Source organism: Pistacia vera, unplaced genomic scaffold, assembly GCF_008641045.1.
Source record: "Pistacia vera cultivar Batoury unplaced genomic scaffold, PisVer_v2 Contig337, whole genome shotgun sequence".
In the NCBI taxonomy this organism is placed as follows: domain Eukaryota; kingdom Viridiplantae; phylum Streptophyta; class Magnoliopsida; order Sapindales; family Anacardiaceae; genus Pistacia; species Pistacia vera.
In genome coordinates this window covers 420,099-441,625 of record NW_022196154.1, presented here as the reverse complement: position 1 = coordinate 441,625, position 21,527 = coordinate 420,099, and the positions used below count along the sequence as shown (strand labels likewise).

General features: G+C 38.7%; 1 protein-coding gene across 1 annotated transcript; it reads left to right on the top strand.

Moving 5' to 3' along the window:
• The first annotated feature begins 10,567 nt into the window (after positions 1–10,567).
• Positions 10,568–11,498, top strand: LOC116137927 (pentatricopeptide repeat-containing protein At1g62930, chloroplastic-like). Its single transcript, XM_031423623.1, has one exon. The coding sequence runs from the start codon at positions 10,583–10,585 to the stop codon at positions 11,420–11,422; it is 840 nt and encodes a 279-aa protein (XP_031279483.1). The 5' UTR covers positions 10,568–10,582; the 3' UTR covers positions 11,423–11,498.
• The last annotated feature ends 10,029 nt before the right edge of the window (positions 11,499–21,527 follow it).

Below are 21,527 nucleotides of genomic sequence, written 5' to 3'. Positions count from 1 at the left end.
GAGGGAGTGAAAGTTAATAATTGCTTCGTTTAACACGCCCTCGGTGTCTGGATAATTACATGAAACCCTACAGGTTTCAGACAAATACTTTCATCCCACATCATTTCCTGTGAGATGTATGATTTAACCGGGGCAGTTTATTAAAAAGACATTGAAGTTTACATTTAATTAAAAGGCTATCAAGTTTTAAAATGTTAATTAAATAGCCATATTTTGATTAAGGGTATTAGTGCTTAATAGGGTAATGTAATCTTTTCAAATTATCTAAATTTCCACAAACCCGAAATTGTTGAAATAAACCCAAAAACCTTCTTCTTCCTCTGCCATTAACGCATCTACCTCTGCACTCTCTCTTTTCTTGTCGTCAAAATCTTTTCTTCTACATCTTCTTCTTCTTCTCCTTCTGTACATCTTCTTCTTCCTCATTCCTCTATATCTTTGTTCTCCGCCATTAACACTTTCTTCTTCCTCCACCATTAACATCTTCTCCGGCAAAGATCCCCCTCCTCCTCCTCCTGACATTTCGTCTAAGTATGTGTATCTCCTTTACATTTTATATTTAGATTTACAAAGATTTAATAATAGATGGGGTTTGGGTTATGATTTTGATTTAGTTGTTTAGGTGTTGGGTTGTGTTTGATGTATGCAAGTTGAAAGGAGTGAAATTTGTTGAAAATTTGTTCTGGGTATTTATTCTGGGTATGATGGATCGATTGTAGGTGGGAGATGACTGAAAATGTGTTCTGGGCACGATGGATCGCTTAAGCGATCTGGTGTATCGCTTAAGCGATCTGGTAGGTCTGGTATGCAGCAGATAGATCGCTTAAGCGATCAGGTATGTGGCATAGATCGCTTAAGCGATCTGGTTAAAGTCTGTTGTATGGGAGCAGATCGCTTAAGCGATCAGTAAATGGCATAAGATCGCTTAAGCGATCATGGTTATTATACTGGACGTTAAGCGATCAAGTGTATCGCTTAAGCGATCCGTATAAATAACCATGATCATTCAAGCGATACATTAGACCAAATATGTGAATGTGCAGATTCTTTTTAAATATTTGAACCCTAGTACAGCTTTAAGAATATGTTTTCTTGCGTGTACAGGTAGTTGGCTATTATATACATGGGAAAAGGTGTTTGGGTGTTGAATATTTTGGTGAGTGGGTGGAGGAAGAAAGGAGGTGGGTGGAATGGGAAGAGCAAAGAAGTTATACCAATTGTGTGAGCACAGAGGTTGTTTGATGAGTTAATTGATGAAATAATTAGAAGAGGTAATTTGAGTTGCTCGCGTAGTGATATAGTTGTGAAGTATGTTTTAAGCAGAGCTCCTGAAAATTATAAGGTACCCTGCTGTATTAAAGTCGAGAAAGTGTAAACTATTTATGATTGATATGGCCGATAGTGGTTTGGGCCGATTTTAAGGGTTTCTTATGTAGAAAAACCGTTGGAAGTTGGTTCACGGAAGGGGATAACGAGGATGTAGGCAGAGATTTGCCTGGTTTTAATTTGAACTACGAGGCCATTGATTTGTTAGCTGAAAAATCAAGAGTAGACGGTGAATTGGGTGGTGAGGAGGACACATAGAGAGGGTGGTGGGGGCAGAATGAAAATGTTGAGGAGGAGGACCCCGTAGATGTTCCCACAGATGTAGAGATTCCTTTAAATACAGATTATGCAGAAGGTGTAGATTGTGAGGAAGAGAACACTATGGTCATTTATGCAGGTTCAAAGGGGGAAATGGAGGTAGTAGTGGATCAGCTCATATCTTTACGGATGGATCGGACTTGCGCATAGGGTATTTATTTGACAACAAAGAGGAAGTGGTGAGGAAGCTAAAAGTTGTTGTGTGAAAGGTAATTTGAGTTCATCACCAAAAAGTCAAATTCATTGGCTGTGACGGTGTGCATGTCGTGACCGAAAGTGCAAGTGGCGGGTTTTAGTAGAAGGTTGGCGGAGTCGGAAAAGTTTATTCTTAGCACATATACCCGTGAGCACACATGGGGTTGGGACATATTTCAGGTGAGCATCGACAAGCGTCCGCTGATGTTATTGGACAATTTTTCAAAAGTCGGTTCGTCGAAGGGAAAGGTCCATTCTAAAGACATTCAGAGACTTGTGCGCACAGAGTTGGGATGTGCTGTAGTTACTGGAAATGCTATAAGGTAGACAACATGCACAAGATTTTGTGAGGGGCACGCCGGAGCACGGGTACGCAGTATTAGAACGTACGTTATATGCTTGAGTTGACAAACACAGGTAGCAAGATGGTTTGAAGTGGGACAGGAATATGATGTTAAATATTTTTTTATTGCTTATGGTGTGCTATAAAGGGTTTGTAAACATGAGAAAGGTGTTGGTGTTGATGGTTGCTTTCTGACGGGGAAGTATGGAGGTACATTGTGTGGCCACTGCACAGGACAGCGAGAATCACACAATCGTTGCATGGTGGTGGTTGACTTGAGATGACGAGCCGTGGACTTGGTTTTTTCAGCAGTTACGTACGATAGTGCCTGACAGTGACGAGTTGTGCATAATATCCGATAGGCACAACTCTATAAAGAAGGGGATGCCAATTTACCGTCAAGCACCCACGGATTCTGTATGAGGCACTGGTGAGAACATAAAACAAAAGTTAAGTGTGCTGGCCTCCTTCAGACATACTACATGGCAGCAAAAGCTTATCGGGTTGATGAGTTCGAGGAGCACTTCCAGCAAATCCGAATCAAGGATGTTAGAGTTGCTAAGTATCTGAGCATGATGTTGGTTTCGAGAGATGGAGTAGAGCTTACTTTCTGGAAGAAGGTTTGATGTCATGACCACGAACATAGCTGAGTCCATAAATTCGAAGTTGTTAATAGAAAGAGAGTTTCCATAGTTGCACTTTTTGATGCAATCCAAAGGACACTGTCGCGGTGGTTCCATGAGCGTCGTACGGAGTCAGATAATTTACTAACCCTTGTTCGTCAACTGAAAAAAAATTGCGAGAACATATGGAACTGTCAAATGCACTGTTGCCTATCCTCTTATGCTCAAGAGTTTACTGTGGCGGCTATGGTCCGGACGCCCTAGTTAACCTTGTTACAAAAACTTGCAGCTGTAAAGTGCTTGACATTAACATTACCTTGTCCTCATGCACTAGCAGCACTGAAACACCAACGGAAGCCGGATTTTGGTTCAAGAATTTAACATGGAACTTTGCCCCCTTTCTATAGACAGAGCACTACATGTAGCATATTCAGAAACGATATATCCGGTGCCTCCAGAAGAGCAGTGGGTAGTGCGCCCAGAGGTGGCTGACATTATCCTCCAGCCGCCATTGAAGAAGACCACAAAGAGAGATAAAGGGTTAAGCGTATTCCATCAGCTTTGAGGTTCCCGGAAGATGAATAAGAAGGGCTCAATTTGCAAGCAACCTGTCACAAGAGAAGCAGTTGACAGAAGTAATTAGGTTCGATTCGAAGAAGGATGAAATTATTGATGTTTTAAATTTTATTGTTACCTTTAATAAATTATCCTTTATATTGTGTATTCTTATTACATGGTTCAAATATTTGTTGGTGATTTTAGTTTGGGATAGGCTGTCAACTTGAGGAAAAAGTATGGAATTATACTGTTTGTAATTTAGTTTGTCAAAATCAGGAGAAGAGGTGCAAATGTACATATGCCCACGATCGCTTAAGCGACTAAGTGTACGCTTAAGCGACAAAGTGGTTCGTATAAGGATCGTTAAGCGATACAGAGATCGCTTAAGCGATCGTGCACCTGGAATTGATTCTGCCCAGGTGCATGCACTTAAGCGATCCACGATGCTAATCGACATGGGAAAAAGGCAATATTCGTTAAGCGATATCACGGATCGCTTAAGCGATCATGATCTAGGCAGATTTGCTTCTGCCAATCACATGATCAATAGAGATCCATGTATCGCTTAAGCGATTCTTGGCAAATGGTTTTTAAATTTAACAGATACACCTCTACCTACCCACGGTGCAGATTTTGCCCACGGAGTCGAAATTTGACCAGGAAAAGGCGTTACGATGCACAGTGGTAGATCTGGCCGATAGGGCCTTTATATGGCCTTTTCCGGCCAGATCGACCACGGATGTGGCCAGAAAAGGCCAGACGATCGCTAGAACTGGCTGTAGACGAAAAAAATTCAGAGTTGCCGTCTGCAACAGCCAAATATATGGTGTCTTTGCGGTCAACGATGGCCAACATTTGGCCGTCGTTGACGTCAAAGTCGGACATTCATTGAAAGTCCATGACGGGAAGATGTGGCCTTTTCCGGCCACATCCACGGTGGATCTGGCCGGAAAAGGTCACAAACTGGCCATACTGGCATTTTCGGTCGTTCGTTGCTGTCGGCGGTAGCCAGAATCTGGGAAGTTAGGTGGGTAGGGGTGTTTTTGTTAATTTTTTACTTTTTTCTGGTATTATGAAATTAATTCACTAATGGGTCAAAAAATAATTAAAAATATACTAATATTTCCTAAATAATTAAGCAAACAAATATAAAAATATAGAACGAATCATAAACCCCATATGTTTATAAAATGTAATAAAGGAACAGTGCTCTGAACGAATCGTAAACCCTATAGGTTTCATACTGATGTGTAAAGAACTATATGTTTTATTAAATGTAATAACGGAACAGGTGCTCGAACGAACGTAAACCTATGTTTCATACGACGTGTAAAAGAACTATATGTTTTATATAAATGTAATAACGGAACAGGTGCTCTGAACGAATCGTAAACCCTATAGGTTTCATACTGACGTGTTAAGAACTATATGTTTATATAAATGTTATAACGGAACAGGTGCTCTGAACGAATCGTAACACTATAGGTTTCATACTGACATGTAAAAGAACTATATGTTTATATAAATGAATAACGGAACAGTTGCTCTAAAAGAATCGTAAACCCTATAGGTTATACTGACGTGTAAGGAACTATATGTTATATAAAGTAATAACGAAACAGGTGCTCTGAACGAATCGTAAACCCTAAGGTTTCATAATGACGTGTAAAAGACTATATGTTTTATATAATGTAACAATGGAACAGGTGCACTAAACGAATCGCTTAAGCGATCTTTTCCGAGGCAGAATGACAACTACCCAGACTATGATGCTTAAGCGACCATTTATATCGCTTAAGCGATTCTTCTAAAAGAAACATGGTCGCTTAAGCGATCTTTCCGAGGCAGAATGCTATCTGCCCAGACTATGATCGCTTAAGCGATATTCCTAAAAGACATATGGTGCTTAAGCGATTATGATCGCTTAAGCGATCTTTTCCGAGGCGAGAATGACATCTGCCCAGACTATGAGCTTAAGCGACCTTGCGTATCGCTTAAGCGATTCTTTCTAAAATGACCTCTGCCCAGACCTTGGTCGCTTAAGCGATTTAAGATCGCTTAAGCGATCGTTTCTGGAAAAGTCTTGGTCATTTAGAGAGATATGTGGACAACAAAAATATCTTATATGGACACACCATACATAGTAAATTGAAACTGGTGATGAATTATCTTATATGGACAAACAAAATATATCCCTATCAGATCCAATTCTTTACAAGATCACACCATACATAGAAATTATTTACAATTTCCTATACACTGCCTTTAATTTAGTTTTTGATGCCAAAGAGTTTAGAACACAGTGATGGTACAGGGCAGGCTATGCTTGAAAAGATGCCCACGACATCATTCTTCCGATGCTTTTGGCTTGCACTAGCATCCAACAAATTCAAGATGATAATACAAGGGCGGCTAATATGGTGCTCGGTTGACTTTCTGTGGAGATTGACCATTCCATCTTAGGGCCTGCAGTGTAAAACACCATAATATGAGAAAGGCATGAATTAGAAATAGCCAAGCCAATGAGAACAAATTAAATAAGCAGTTCTGACACAAAAGTACACATCAAAACACCATTGAAATGAACATGTATATACCCCTATTGATAATTTAACATGTATCACATAAACTCAACTCAAAAAACCCAAGTATGAACATCAACATCACATAAACTACAAAATCAGCGTCCAACTTTCATACCCTTTGATTGGGTTCTGGTCACTCAAAACAGATCCATTGCCATGGAAGCAGTGGATAGCCCAGCGCTCCTGACAGTCTCTCATGTTTTGTCATTCAGCTGTCCACGGGCTGTTGGTCATGTCGAACTGAAAAATTCAGGGCATATGCCCACATCAGCGCTACAATAGGAAGAAGACATTAGCATTATAATAAACTTATAGAACAATTGTATTATGTAAGTAGTTTAAACAAAATTACCTTGACTCATTTATTGGGCAGGTAGAGCGCTGAATTGGCCACTTTCCGGTTAGTACTGATCACCCAACTGCCCAAAACATCCCGCTGTCATGCAACAGCCACGGGAACAACCTGGACAGTGGCTCCAACTCAACCTCCAACTGCTTGTCTAACAAATGGTTGGGTTGCAGTCAAGGATCTTCAGACACCCCTCCTCTAGATGGCAACGACTGCATCCAGTGCATCTGTTTGACGAGGATGATGCAGTACACTCTTTTAACAAAGGCCACATGTGGCCATATTTGGGCCGATCCCCTTACGTACTGCATAATCCTGTCATCAAACCAGAAATCATCAGGGATGCAGTCCGACTGTTGTGCGGCCAATCGTTTTCGCTTCGGTCCCTTGTATACACATAGAACGGCATTTTTAATTAAAGACCGATATGCCGAAACAAGCGTTTGCCCAAATGCCACATCGGTGATAGCACAGTCGGGATACAACAGATCACCATCACAGTCTGTCGTAGCCCATCAGTGCCAAATCTCATCGATGTGCTGCTCAAATAAAAACAACAAGATAAGTATGGAAAACACAAGGCAAAAATAAGGAAAATTAGTGAAAATAACTCACCAAGTCCTCAAGCCACGTCCCCATCGTCAACACTTCTGAAACCTTCTCGGGGATAACCCTGTCTTACACTTTATATGCCATACTTCCCGATCCATTGTAATAGGACTAAAAGAGTTTTCTCTTTTCTCTATTGGCCTATACAAATCAACATTTGAGTCCAATTTCCCTTCCCACTCCCCCCCCTTCCTCCATTACATCCCCGCTTCCTTGCCTCCAACTCCCCCTCCTCCATTATCACCGCCCCACTTCCACCACAACCTCCTCAACCCCTCCATTTCTGGTTGTTCCTCCATTTGTTTCTTCATTTTCTTCTTTACCTGTGGTCACTACCATGTAAGGTGATTCACAAACTTGCTCTTTCGGCTCTCTTTTCAAGCCAGTTTTCACTTCAACCGCCTTTAATTCTCCACCAAATTTCTCCTCCATTCTACCAACTCGCCCTCCATTGTACACTTTCCCTCCCACCTTATCCACTTTCTCTCCACCCTTTTCATTGTTTCTTCCATCTTCTCAAGCCTTACATAAAGGCTGTTTGTAAAACTCTCAAACAGGCGTTTATGAGGTCAACAACCTCATTCTCCCTACGCCGATGTCTCGGCAAGCGGTACTTGTTGTACCAGTTTGCTGAGGCATACGAACCTCTTCTCCCTCTTCTCCTCCTCATCGGCCCCGAGCTTCATTATCCTCAGCATCAATGACATTGTCAAGCAATGGCCCTGCAACTGCCACACATGCGTGACCCTTTTAGGTCCGCATCAGGCGGTCTATCTGTTCATCCCTTTCATCCTCCATTGCTTGAAAGATGGACATAGTCCTCTTCCGCTTCATCCCCAATAGCGGTCAAAAAGGGACGGACAACTCCCTACAATAAGAAAAAAAATCAATCCGATTGAAGCAAATAAAAAAAGCAATGCATATTCAAGCTTAATCCTTCAATCTACCCCAGCTGCTTGAATCTCAATCTCTAATGGCCATAATCCCAATGGGTACAGCTCTCGACATGCCACCGAACAACTCTAGGAAATTGCTGTTGCACATTACATTGTTGCTCTCCCCCCTGCCTTAGCGAGGACAGGGATGGCCTCATACATCCAGCCTACATTGTAAAAAAACAATCCCTGTCATTATTCAAACACCTATATTATAAAAAATATAACAGAGAGCTATTAATATTACAAGCATGCCATGAAGCAAAAAATTATAAGTGCTTGGTTTAGCCTTCCCGCCCCATTGGTATGCTTTAACGCCATGTCTGGTTTTTTTCAAGCTCTTGATGGTTCGCTCAAATGATATCCGTCCCCCCAGGATAAGAATTAAAGAACTCCCAGTTGCTTACAAACAGCAACCAATCTTCTCAACGCTTTTGTTGAGTCACCAGCCACATAAGATAGAATGTAAAAACAATATCAAGCACATTTTATTCTCTGCATCACTAAACCGAACTGTATATAGCCTCTTCTCTAAAACTTTTCCTGTAATAGACTTGCCCCTTTCAAAACCTTTTTACAAAAGTTTATGGCTCCCGACTATGTTTACTGCGTCTGCCTCCGCCTTAGTTGGCACTTTCCGCATCCTAAGCGTCACCAACGCATACTCCATCATACCAAACCGTAGTGGCCTTTCCCTCCACGAACCACATTTCATTTTTTGTTGCATTTTAAGAGTGCATCAACGTGTAATGCACTCCCTGCCCCAAAATGACTTTTTCCACTTTGTTCGATTTTAAAACTGACCGAAACAAGTGCCACACAAAATCTCTTTCACCATGCCTCATCTAGCTAAAATGGCCCTTATTCGTCAAAAACCTCCCAGCTCGACCTCACCGTCACCCTTGCAGGGAAGTAGGGTACTTCTCAATATAGGCTCCAACTTGTACTTTACAGTTTACGGTTCGCACAATTGCACAATCGATATAAATAAAATGTCATCAACAAAAATAAAACAAAAACCACTGTAGTCACTTAAGCGATCTCGGACGCTAAGAGATCTTTACTGTCTCATGCAAGATCGCTTAAGCGATTTTAAATCGCTTAAGCGACCAAAAGTTAACTGAGATATCTTAATATCTGTGATTCTGCCAGACCTAAGATCGCTTAAGCGACCAAGAGTAAACACTCATGATCGCTTAAGCGATCTAGGTCTGGAGATCAATCTGCCCAGACATCAGATCGCTTAAGCAATCCTTTTTAGCTTAAGGATCATTGCTGCGATCACGAGGTAAAACAGAATAATCGCTTAAGCGATACAAATGATCACTAAGCGAAATTACAAGCAACCCAAACTACATACCCTATTCGCCGGCCTTCTCCTCATCGCCTGGATCCTCTGGCGACTCCTCCTGGCTAAATTCTCGCCGGAATCCACCTCCTGGCTAAATTCTCTCCGGAATCCTCCTTCTAGCCGAATTCTCGCCTGACTCCTCGTCTTCAGACCCCTTTGCTGGTTCTTCCTCTGTTCTTGTGCCGCCGCGTTCCTCTACGCGTGGACCACTTCACTGGTCAGATGATCCAACGGAGCAGCCATTGAACTGCTTGCACCACCGGAATCTAGGATTCGAAGTGGTGTGGGCTTCCCTCCTCATTGTCAGTGTCATCATGATTTTGGATTGAATTTGGTGTCAAAGTTTGCAGTTTCGATAAAATCTGGACTGTATCGCCGAGGAAATGGCACAGTTTTCGTTTACGGTTAAGGAAATCGATTTTAGGGTTCAACAAATCGATCGAAAATCGCGGCATATATCACCGAAAATCACGACTGTATTGGTTTAGGGTTCAAGAAATTGATTTAGGGTGCAAATCAATTGGTGTCGATTGGAAAAAATCGCGTTTCCCTTTCGTTCAAGAAATGCTTTTGAACTGATGAATTTCGATTAAGAGAGGTGATGTTAGTGGGCTTGTTTTGCGAAATTCAAATTTTAAAAACTTTCTCATTATTTCTGATTGGCCCACATATGTTTCAATCTTTTCATTTTAACCCATTTTAGTGTTAATTAATCCTAACTATGCCACTAATTTCTCTAAATTAAAAAAAATTTGATGAACAGTTTCAAGGCCATTTTCTTAAATAGATACTTGGGATGACCGGACAGCTAAATTTTTCGATTTAACCACAAAAGACAGCCTGTTAGAACCCTAGATATCCTCAAACACCGCTAATCAAATGGTGTCCAAAACCTTTCTTCGTTGTTCTTCTTTTCTGAAACCAAAATCTATCTTTAGTCACAAATTCAAGTAAAGTGACTACAACTATACCACAAGATTCAGTATATAACGTGTGAAGATGTAGCGAGGCCGATATATCCTTTAAAGACTGTAAACAAGGTAATTTCAGTCTTGCTGAAGCATGCTATTTCTTTTGTTTAATGACTATATGCAACCCAAACCACCTATTCTCATTCCGATTGTTTGGAGCTCTTGCTAAGAAGAAGTTTTATAAAGACGTTATTTTACTATACAAACGACTGGGTTCAATTGGGTTGTTGCCAGATTTAATTACTTTGAATATTTTGATTAATTGTTTTTGTAATGTGGGTCGAGTTTGTGATGGTTTTGTTGTTTTTTGGAGGATTTTGAGCTGGGGTTTTAGCCCAGATGCTGTAACTTTTAATTCTTTGATTAAACGTTTGTGTTTGGAGAATAGGAGTATGGAGGCTACGGAGTTGTTCAAGAAAATGGATGTGTTTGGGGTTAGGCCAGATATTGTTTCTTATGGTAGTATTGTCAATGGTCTTTGCAAAGATGGGTTGGTAGATATGGCTAAAGAATTGTTTTCGGAAATGAAGAGTAGAGGAATTAAGCCAAATGTGGTTGTTTGCACCTCTCTAATTTACGGTTGGTGTTTTGTGGGAAATTTGGAAGAGGCTGAGAGATTGTTTAATGAGATGGTGGATCAAGGTTTGCAGCCTAATTTATTGAGATATAATACAATGATAAGTGGGTTTTGCAAGGAGGGGAAGATGGAGGAAGCTAATGGGTTGATGGAATTGATGATTCAAAGAGGTTTGCAGCCTGATGTGGTGACTTTTAATTCAATGATAAATGGGCATTGCAAGAAGGGGAATACTGAGGAAGCTAATGGGTTGTTGGAATTGATGACTCAAAGAGGTTTGCAGCCTAATCTGGTGACTTTTAATACAATGATTAATGGGCTTTGCAAGGAGGGGAAGATGGATAAAGCTAATGGATTGTTGGAATTGATGAGTCAAAGAGGTTTGCAGCCTGATGTGGTGACTTTTACTACAATGATAAATGGGCTCTGCAAGGAGGGGAAGATGGAGGAAGCTAATGGGTTGTTGGAGTTGATGAGTCAAAGAGGTTTGCAGCCTGATGTGGTGACGTGCACTATAATGATAAGTGGGCTTTGCAAGGAGGGGAAGATGGAGGGAGCTAATGAGTTGTTGGAATGGATGATTCAAAGAGGTTTGCAGCCTAATGTGGTGACATTTACTACAATGATAAATGGGCTTTGCAAGGAAGGGAAGATAGAGGAAGCTAGTGGGTTGTTGGAATAGATTAGTCAGAGCGGTTTGCAGCCTGATGTGGTGATATTTACTACAATGATAAATGGGCTTTGTAAGGAGGGCAAGATGAAGGAACCTAATGGGTTGTTGGAAATGATGAGTCAAATAGGTTTGCAGCCTAATGTGGTTACTTTTAATGCAATGATAGATGGGCTTTGCATGGAGGGGAAGATGGAGGAAGCTAATGGGTTGTTTGAATTGATGATTCAAAGAGGTTTGCAGCCTGATGTGGTGACGTGCACTATAATGATAAGTGGGCTTTGCAAGGAGGGGAAGACGGAAGAAGCTAATGGGTTGTTGGAATTGATGAATCAAAGAGGTTTGCAGCCTAATTTGGTGACTTTTAATACAATGATAAATGGGCTTTGCAAGGTGGGGAAGATGGACGAGGCCAATGGGTTGTTTGAATTGATGAATCAAAGAGGTTTGCAACCTGATGTGGTGACATTCACTATAATGATAAGTGGGCTTTGCGAGGTGGGGAAGATGGAGGAAGCTAATGGGTTGTTGGAATTGATGANAACTGAATTTGATGAGTCTATGGACTGAAAATCAGGCCTTTCTAGCTCAAATTAATCTAATTCTGAAATTTAAAACCACATAATCTGGAAATTTGAGAAATCATGTTCTCTATAGATGTAAAAATGGTAGATCTGTTCTTTACAGTCACCAATTGAACAATAAATAAATGAAATAAAACAATTAAGATTGAAACTAACAGAAGTCACAGAGTAAGATGATATCCAGATAAAGTCACAATTTTTCAATTTAAGAAACAACACAAAAGCTTAGCACAAGATAGTCACCTGGGTGGTTTCAGGATTCATGGTAAAGATTGCTTCTTGCAAATTACCAAGAAACATATCCATGATTAGAGCACTCGATACCATTATAACACCAATCATACTGAAATTTGGTGAAGTTTGTGCATCTGCTAAGGTAAAAAGAGTCATCCCCACAACTAAAAGTATTGTAGATACATATCCATGAACTGGGTATTTTCGTCTGAGGCCCAGTATGAATGTGCCCATGACCATTACTGGCGAAACCTGAGATGACAAAATAAATTTTCAATTATAGCCAAATTGATCTCGTTTACTTGATTCACATAGCAAGAGTCAATGAGCTAATTTGAGTCATTTACATCATTACAGATTAAGAGACCCAATTTGACTATCAAAAACTGAAGTTATCAAAACGTCTGGTAAGGAAAATTGTTATTTTTTTAAACAGAAAATTAAAAAAGTGATGGAGTTAAATATTTACCTTTGTGGATTTGAACGTGAGCTGTGTTGGATAGTTAAGAAAGCCAAACCATGAGAATCCATTAGGACTATAGAGAGCTTCACATAAGTCTTCTATGGATTCACCATCAATCCACCATCTGTTTAGTGGTGAAACCTTGAAGATAAATAAGAACGATATAGACAAATCCTTGAACGAATGTGAAGTACCAACCAAAACTAGGAAAACAAAAGGTGTCCATTGATCAAAATTTACAAACTAATCCTTGAAATTTCAGATCACTAATTAACAAATACATAAAGAAAATCATTAAAATGTTACCAAAAAAAAAACAATACTTATATGCAAATTATACCTTAATTGGAGCCTGTTGTATACATATTCCTGCAAATTACGTAATAATCCGTGTACAATCAAGCAGATCAAATAATTAATTACTGAAAAAGTTAATTCTCAACTCTATTTGGAGTCTGAGAAACTTGAGAAAAAAAATATATATTTTCAGTACATATCTTTTCCTTGAGCTGTATTCCTCAAATTTCTTGACGACAAAAACATAATTCGCAAAACTGAAACCTCATATCTCTTCAACTACCATATCAACATTGCTTAAAAAACGGAAGGAAAAATAACTTAAAACTCCAAGTTCCATTTTTCTTTCCTTGGTAGTCAATTTTCTCTAAGATCAAACAGAATCTAATAAAACTAAAAATGAATTATTCACTTACAGCTTCATCAGTTTCTCTAGGGAATGTAATCTTCTGTCCATTTTTCATACCCTTCTCAACTACTAATTCCAATACCTTCTTCTCCTGAACAACCTTCTCATCCTTACACATTGTGCAACGATCCTTGTCCCTAAAAGTTTCTCCAGCTCAATTGATCCATCCTTCTTCACTAACCTCTTCCTAGGTTCTAGTACCTACAAATAAAGCAATCACAAATAAATTAACAAATTATAAAGACAATGCCTCGTTGAATAAATCTACCATCTTTACATTATAACTGACCCAGTAAGGGTACCAAGTCCCCGCCAATGGTCTCAAAAGTGATAAATCTATGCCTTTACAAAAATTAAAGACAACCCATCAAAGACCAAATGTGAAATCAATAGCAGAAACTAAAGATAAACCCATTAGGACCATACAGATCATTATACAAAAAAACTAAACAAAACCATAAAAAATAAACAACTTCTTGGCATGACTCCGACGCAAGGTGAATGTGAAGGGACTAATGTGTGCTATTATTACTAATAAAAAACAATTTATATATAAACAAAGTTTTCTTGAGACCTTTGGGATGTCACTACTTAATTGTAATTAATATTTAGGTGAATGTGAATGGACTAACATGAATCTATATATTTTTTAATTAGACCTTTGGGTGCCCAATATGTGCTATTAATACTAATTAATAGCATTTTACATATAAAGAAAGTTTTATTGAGACCTTTGGGATGCCACTATTTAATTGTTATTAATATTTATGTGAATGTGAAGGGACTAACATGAATCTTCCTACATGGAAATCATATATTAATAGAACTCTTAAGATCCTATGTGGCATCCTACATGGAGTCCAAATGGCGATTAATAGAGAGGGTGGGCTTGGGGATTATATAAATATATATATTGTAGAAATTGATAATTAAATTTTATTTAATGGGAATTATTATTTGATTGTGATCTTCGAGAAAATAAATGGTCATTAGTAAGTTATAAATTAATCTCATTCACATGGGGATGAACATGGCATTTGCGGGTTTGGAATTTAGATCCATATCAATATTGATTTTTTTTTTTTCTAATGATTGGAGCGTTCGGACAATTTGTGCACATCTCAACTATTTTTTTAGGGATTTTGAAAATTATCAGCCGAATAAGAGTTCTAGTGGCCACCAGTATTAACAACCTTGAAGACTTGAACTCGAGAGACAAAACTATCGGCCAAATAAGATAGTAATTTATGTGTTCCTAATATGAGTTTATAATAAAATGTTATAATTGACTAAGTAATTATACTATAAATCTATAATGCAATGCTATAATTAATTAAATTTCTAATTATTTAATTAAGTAATATACTAAATGTTATAACTTATAAGTTAATTAATTAAGTAGTAATCAATTAATGTAATGCTATAATTAATTATAATATAAATCAATTAAATAATGTTATAAAATTACAATTAATTAAGTAATCATTTAACTATAATGTAATGTTATAATTAATTAAGTATGATATTTAACTAGTAATTAAATTTATTATATTTATCAATTTATCATATATAATTAATTAATTACTAATTTATTATAAATTACTTAGAACTTGATATTGAAGTAAATAACTAATAATTATTACTCAATCAAATATACTATTTTATTCAATAAAATCTTTTAATACATTAAAAATATAAAACACTTTTAATGGGATCATATTCCAATTATTCACCTAATTATCAAAACTTTAATTTAATGTATTATAATATATTAAACTTTTAATATGGTGTAATTTATATGTAATAAGTATAATTGTATTCGTATATTTATTTAATTAGGTTATTCTAAAAATTTAACTTTTTCTATTTTAAATTTTTTATATGTAAAATAATAGAAACCCTCCATTATTCACATTTCACAAATATTTCATTGTAGTCCAAGTTTCAAAACAGGTTCTAAACGTTCTAAACAAGTTCCAAAACAGGTTCCAAAACAGTTCCAAACAGGTTCCAAAATAGATACCAAACAGGTTCCAAACAGGTTCCAAAACAAGTTCCAAAAATCGGTTCCAAACTGGATACCCCCTACAGGTTCCAAACAGGGTACCCTTTTTTTCCGGTTCCGGTTCCAGTTCCTCCACACACAAAACCGGAACCGGAATCGCACAGTATCGGTTCCAAAAAATTGGAATCGAACCTACCTGCACAGTACCAGTTCTGGTTCTAATTCGATCTATCCTCCGATTCTGGTTCTATCCATTACCCGTGTTCATCCTTTATATACACTATTATGTTAATTCTTCGTTTAAACACGAGCAATGACATAAAGAAAAGAGAAGAAATATGCAATGTTGTAATATATAGCAAATATGGTTTAAAATAAGATAAAGTGTAAAGACGAATACGTTCATTAGATTAAAAGAGAGATGAGAGAGGGAGTGAAAGGTCTAATAATTTGCTTTCGTTTAACACGCCCTCGGTGTCTGGATAATTACATGTAAACCCTACAGGTTTCAGACAAATATTCTCCCACACTCATTTCCTGTGAGATTGTATGATTTAACCGGGCAGTTTATTAAAAAGACATTTGAAGTTTACATTTAATTAAAAGGCTATCAATTTTAAAATGTTAATAAATAGCCATATTATTGATTAAGGGTAATTAGTGCTTAATTAGGATTAATGTAATCTTTTCAAAATTATCTAAATTTCCACAACCCAAATTGTTGCAATAAACCCAAAAACCTTCTTCTTCCTCCTGCCATTAACGCATCTCTACCTCTGCATCTTCTTCTCTTCTTCTTGGCTTCGTCAACATCTTCTTCTTCTTCTACATCTTCTTCTTCTTCCTCTTCCTTTACATCTTCTTCTTCCTCATTCCTCTATATCTTCTTCTTGTTCCTCCGCCATTAACACTTTCTTCTCCTCCACATAACATCTTCTCCGGCAAAGATCCCCCTCCTCCTCCTCCTGACATTTCGTCTAAGTATGTGTATCTCCTTTTTACATTTTATATTTAGATTTACAAAGATTTAATAATAGATGGGGTTTGGGTTATGATTTTGATTTAGTTGTTTAGGTTGTTGGGTTGTGTTTGATGTAATGCAAGTTGAAAGGAGTGAAATTTGTTGAAAATTTGTTCTGGGTATTTATTCTGGGTATGATGGATCGATTGTAGGTGGAGATGACTGAAAATGTGTTCTGGGCACGATGGATCGCTTAAGCGATCTGGTGTATCGCTTAACGATCTGGTAGGTCTGGTATGCAGCAGATAGATCGCTTAAGCGATCAGGTATGTGGCATAGATCGCTTAAGCGATCTGGTTAAAGTCGTGTTGATGGGAGCAATCGCTTAAGCGATCAGTAAATGGCATAAGATCGCTTAAGCGATCATGGTTATTTATACTGGATCGTTAAGCGATCAAGTGTATCGCTTAAGCGATCCAGTATAAATAACCATGATCATTCAAGCGATACATTAACCAAATAGTGAATGTGCAGATTCTTTTTAAAATATTTGAACCCTTAGTACAGCATTTGAATATTGTTTTTCTTGCGTTACAGGTAGTGGCTATTATTATACATGGAAAAGTTGTTTTGGTGTTGAATATTTTGGGTGAGGTGGAGGAAGAAAGTAGTGGAGTGAATGGGAAGACAAAGAAGTTATACCAATTGCTGTGAGCACAGAGGTTAGTTTTGATGAGTTAATTGATGAAATATTAGAAGAGGTATTTGAGTTGCTCGCGTGTGATATAGTTGTGAAGTATGTTTTAGCAGAGCTCCTGAAAATTATAAGGTACCTCCTGTATTAAGTCGGATGAAAGTGTAAACTTATTTATGATTGATATGGCCGATAGTGGTTTGAGGCCGATTTTAAGGGTTTCTTATGTAGAAAAACCGTTGAAGTTGGTTCCAAGGAAGGGGATAACGAGGATGTAGGCAGAGATTTCCTGGTTTTAATTTGAACTACGAGGCCATTGATTTGTTAGCTGAAAAATCAAGAGTAACGGTGAATTGGTGGTGGGAGGACACTATAGAAGAGGTTGGTGATGGGGGCAGAATGAAAATGTTGAGGAGGAGGACCCGCGTAGATGTTCCCACAGATGTGAGATTCCTTTAAATACAGATTATGCAGAAGGTGTAGATTGTGAGGAAGAGACACTATGGTCATTATGCAGGTTCAAAGGGGAATTGGAGGTAGTAGTGGATCAGCTCATATCTTTACGGATGGATCGGACTTGCGCATAGGGTATTTATTTGACAAAGAGGAAGTGGTGAGGAACTAAAAGTTGTTGCTGTGAAAGGTAATTTTGAGTTCATCACCAAAAAGTCAAATTCATTGGCTGTGACGGTTGCATGTCGTGACCGAAAGTGCAAGTGGCGGGTTTATTGTAGAAGGTTGGCGGAGTCGGAAAGTTTATTCTTAGCCATATACCCGTGAGCACACATGTGGTTTGGGACATATTCAGGTGAGCATCGACAAGCGTCCGCTGATGTTATTGGACAATTTTTCAAGGTCGGTTCGTCAAGGGAAAGGTCCATCTCCTAAAGACATTCAGAGACTTGTGCGCACAGAGTTGGGATGTGCTGTTAGTTACTGGAAATGCTATAAAGTGACAACATGCACAAGATTTTGTGAGGGGCACGCGCGGAGCACGGGTACGCATTATTAGAAGCGTACCGTTATATGCTTGAGTTGACAAACCAAGGTAGCAAGATGGCTTTGAAGTGGGACAGGAATATGATGTTTAAATATTTTTTTATTGCTTATGGTGCTGCTATAAGGGTTTTGTAAACATGAGAAAGGTGTGTGGCTTTGATGGTTGCTTTCTGACGGGAAAGTATGGAGGTACATTGTTGGTGGCCACTGCACAGGACAGCGAGAATCACACATATCCTGTTGCATGGTGTGTGGTTGACTCTGAGAATACGAGCCGGGACTTGGTTTTTTCAGCAGTTACGTACGTAGTGCCTGACAGTGACGAGTTGTCATAATATCCGATAGGCACAACTCTATAAAGAAGGGGATTGCCACTATTTACCGTCAAGCACATCACGGATTCTGTATGAGGCACCTTGGTGAGAACATAAAACAAAAGTTTAAGTGTGCTGGCCTCCTTCGACATACTACATGGCAGCAAAACTTATCGGGTTGATGAGTTCGAGGAGCACTTCCAGCAAATCCGAATCAAGGATGTTAGAGTTGCTAAGTATCTTGAGCATGATGTTGTTTCGAGAGATGGAGTAGAGCTTACTTTCCTGGAAGAAGGTTTGATGTCATGACCACGAACATAGTGAGTCCATAAATTCGAAGTTGTTAATAGAAAGAGATTTTCCAGTAGTTGCACTTTTTGATGCAATCCAAAGGACACTGTCGCGGTGGTTCCATGAGCGTCGTACGGAGTCAATAATTTACTACAACCCTTGTTCCGTCAACTGAAAAAATATTGCGAGAACAATGGAACTGTCAAATGCACTGTTTGCCTACCTCTTAATGCTCAAGAGTTTCTGTGCGGGCTATGGTCGGACGCCCAGTTAACCTGTTAAAAAAACTTGCAGCTGTAAAGTGCTTGACATTCAACATTACCTTGTCCTCATGCACTACAGCCTGAAACACCAACGGAAGCCGGATTTTGGTTCAAGAATTTACATGGAACTTTGCTCCCCTTTCTATATGACAGATCACTACATGCTAGCATATTCAGAAACGATATATCCGGTGCCTCCAGAAGAGCAGTGGGTAGTGCCGCCAGGTGGGCTGACATTATCCTCCAGCCGCCTTGAAGACACCAAAGAGAGATAAAGGGTTAAGCGTATTCCATCAGCCTTGAGGTTCCCCGAGAGATGAATAAGAGGGCTCAATTTGCAAGCAACCTGGTCACAAGAGAAGCAGTTGACAGAAGTAATTAGGTTCGATTCGAAGAAGGATGAAATTATTGATGTTTTAAATTTTATTGTTACCTTTAATAAATTATCCTTTATATTGTGTATTCTTATTAATGGTCTAAATATTGTTGGTGATTTTAGTTTGGAATTAGGCTGTCAACTTGAGGAAAAAGTATGGAATTAATACTGTGGTAATTTTGTTTGTCAAAATTCAGGAGAAGGTGCAAATGTACATATTGCCCACGATCGCTTAAGCGACTAGTGTATCCTTAAGCGACAAAGTGTTTTCGTATAAGGATCGCTTAAGCGATACAGAGATCGCTTAAGCGATCGTTGCACCTGGACTGATTGATTCTGCCCAGGTGCATGATCACTTAAGCGATCCACGATCGCTTAAATCGACCATGGGAAAAAGGCAATATTCGCTTAAGCGATATCACGGATCGCTTAAGCGATCATGCATCTAGGCAATTTGCTTCTGCCAATCACATGATCACTTAGAGATCCATTGTATCCTTAAGCGATTCTTGTGCAAATGGTTTTTAAATTTAACAGATACACCTCTACCTACCCACGGTGCCAGATTCTTGCCACCGGAGTCGAAATTGACCAGGAAAAGGCGTTACGATGCACAGTGGTCAGATCTGGCCGATAGGCCTTATATGGCCTTTTCCGGCCAGATCGACCACGGTGTGGCAGAAAAGGCCAGACGATCCGCTAGAACTGGCTTGTAGACGAACAAAAAATTCCAGAGCTTGCCGTCTGCAACAGCCAAATATATGGTCGTCTTTGTCGGTCAACGATGGCCAACATTTGGCCGTCGTTGACCGTCAAAGTCGGACATTTCATTGAAAGTCCTGACGGAAGATGTGGCCTTTTCCGGCCATCCACGGTGGATCTGGCCGGAAAAGGTCACAACTGGCCATTACTGGCCATTTTCGGTCGTTCGTTGCTGTCGGCGGTAGCAGAATCTGGGAAGTTAGGTGGGTGGGTGTTTTTGTTAATTTTTAAACTTTTTCTTGGTATTAATGAAATTAATTCACTTATGGGTCAAAATTATTAAAAATATACTAATATTTCCAAATAATTAAGCAACAAATATAAAATATACTGAACGAATCATAAACCCCTATGTTTTTATAAATTAATACGGAACAGTTGCTCTGAACGAATCGTACCCTATAGGTTTCATACTGATGTGTAAAGAACTATATGTTTTAATAATGTAATAACGGAACAGTGCTCTGAACATCGTAAACCCTATAGGTTTCATACTGACGTGTAAAAGAACTATATGTTTTATATAATGTAATAACGGAACAGGTGCTCTGAACGAATCGTAAACCCTATAGGTTTCATACTGACGTGTAAAAGAACTATATGTTTTATATAATGTAATAACGGAACAGGTGCTCTGAACGAATCGTAAACCCTATAGGTTTCATACTGACATGTAAAAGAACTATATGTTTTATATAAATGTAATAACGGAACAGTTGCTCTAAACGAATCGTAAACCCTATAGGTTTCATACTGACTGTAAAGGAACTATATGTTTTATATATGTAATAACGAAACAGTGTGCCTGAACGAATCGTAAACCCTATAGGTTTCATACTGACGTGTAAAAGAACTATATGTTTTATATAATGTAACAATGGAACAGGTGCACTAAACGAACGCTTAAGCGATCTTTTCCGAGCAGAATGACAACTACCCAGACTATGGTCTTAAGCGACCCATTTATATCGCTTAAGATTCTTCCAAAAGAAACATGGTCGCTTAAGCGATCTTTTCCGAGGCAGAATGCATCTGCCCAGACTATGATCGCTTAAGCGATTATTCCTAAAGACATTGGTCGCTTAAGCGATTTATGATCGCTTAAGCGATCTTTTCCGAGGCAGAATGACATCTGCCCAGACTATGATCGCTTAAGCGACCTTGCGTATCGCTTAAGCGATCTTTCTAAATGAACCTCTGCCCAGACCTTGGTCGCTTAAGCGATTTAAGATCGTAAGCCGATCGTTTCTGGAAAGTCTTGGTCATTTTAGAGAGATATGTGGACAAACAAAAATATCTTATATGGACACACCATACATAGTAATTGAAACTGCTGATGAATTATCTTATATGGACAAACAAAAATATATCCCAAATATCAGATCCATTCTTTACAATGATCACACCATACATAGTAAATTATTTACAATTTCCTATACACTCCTTTAATTTAGTTTTTGATGCC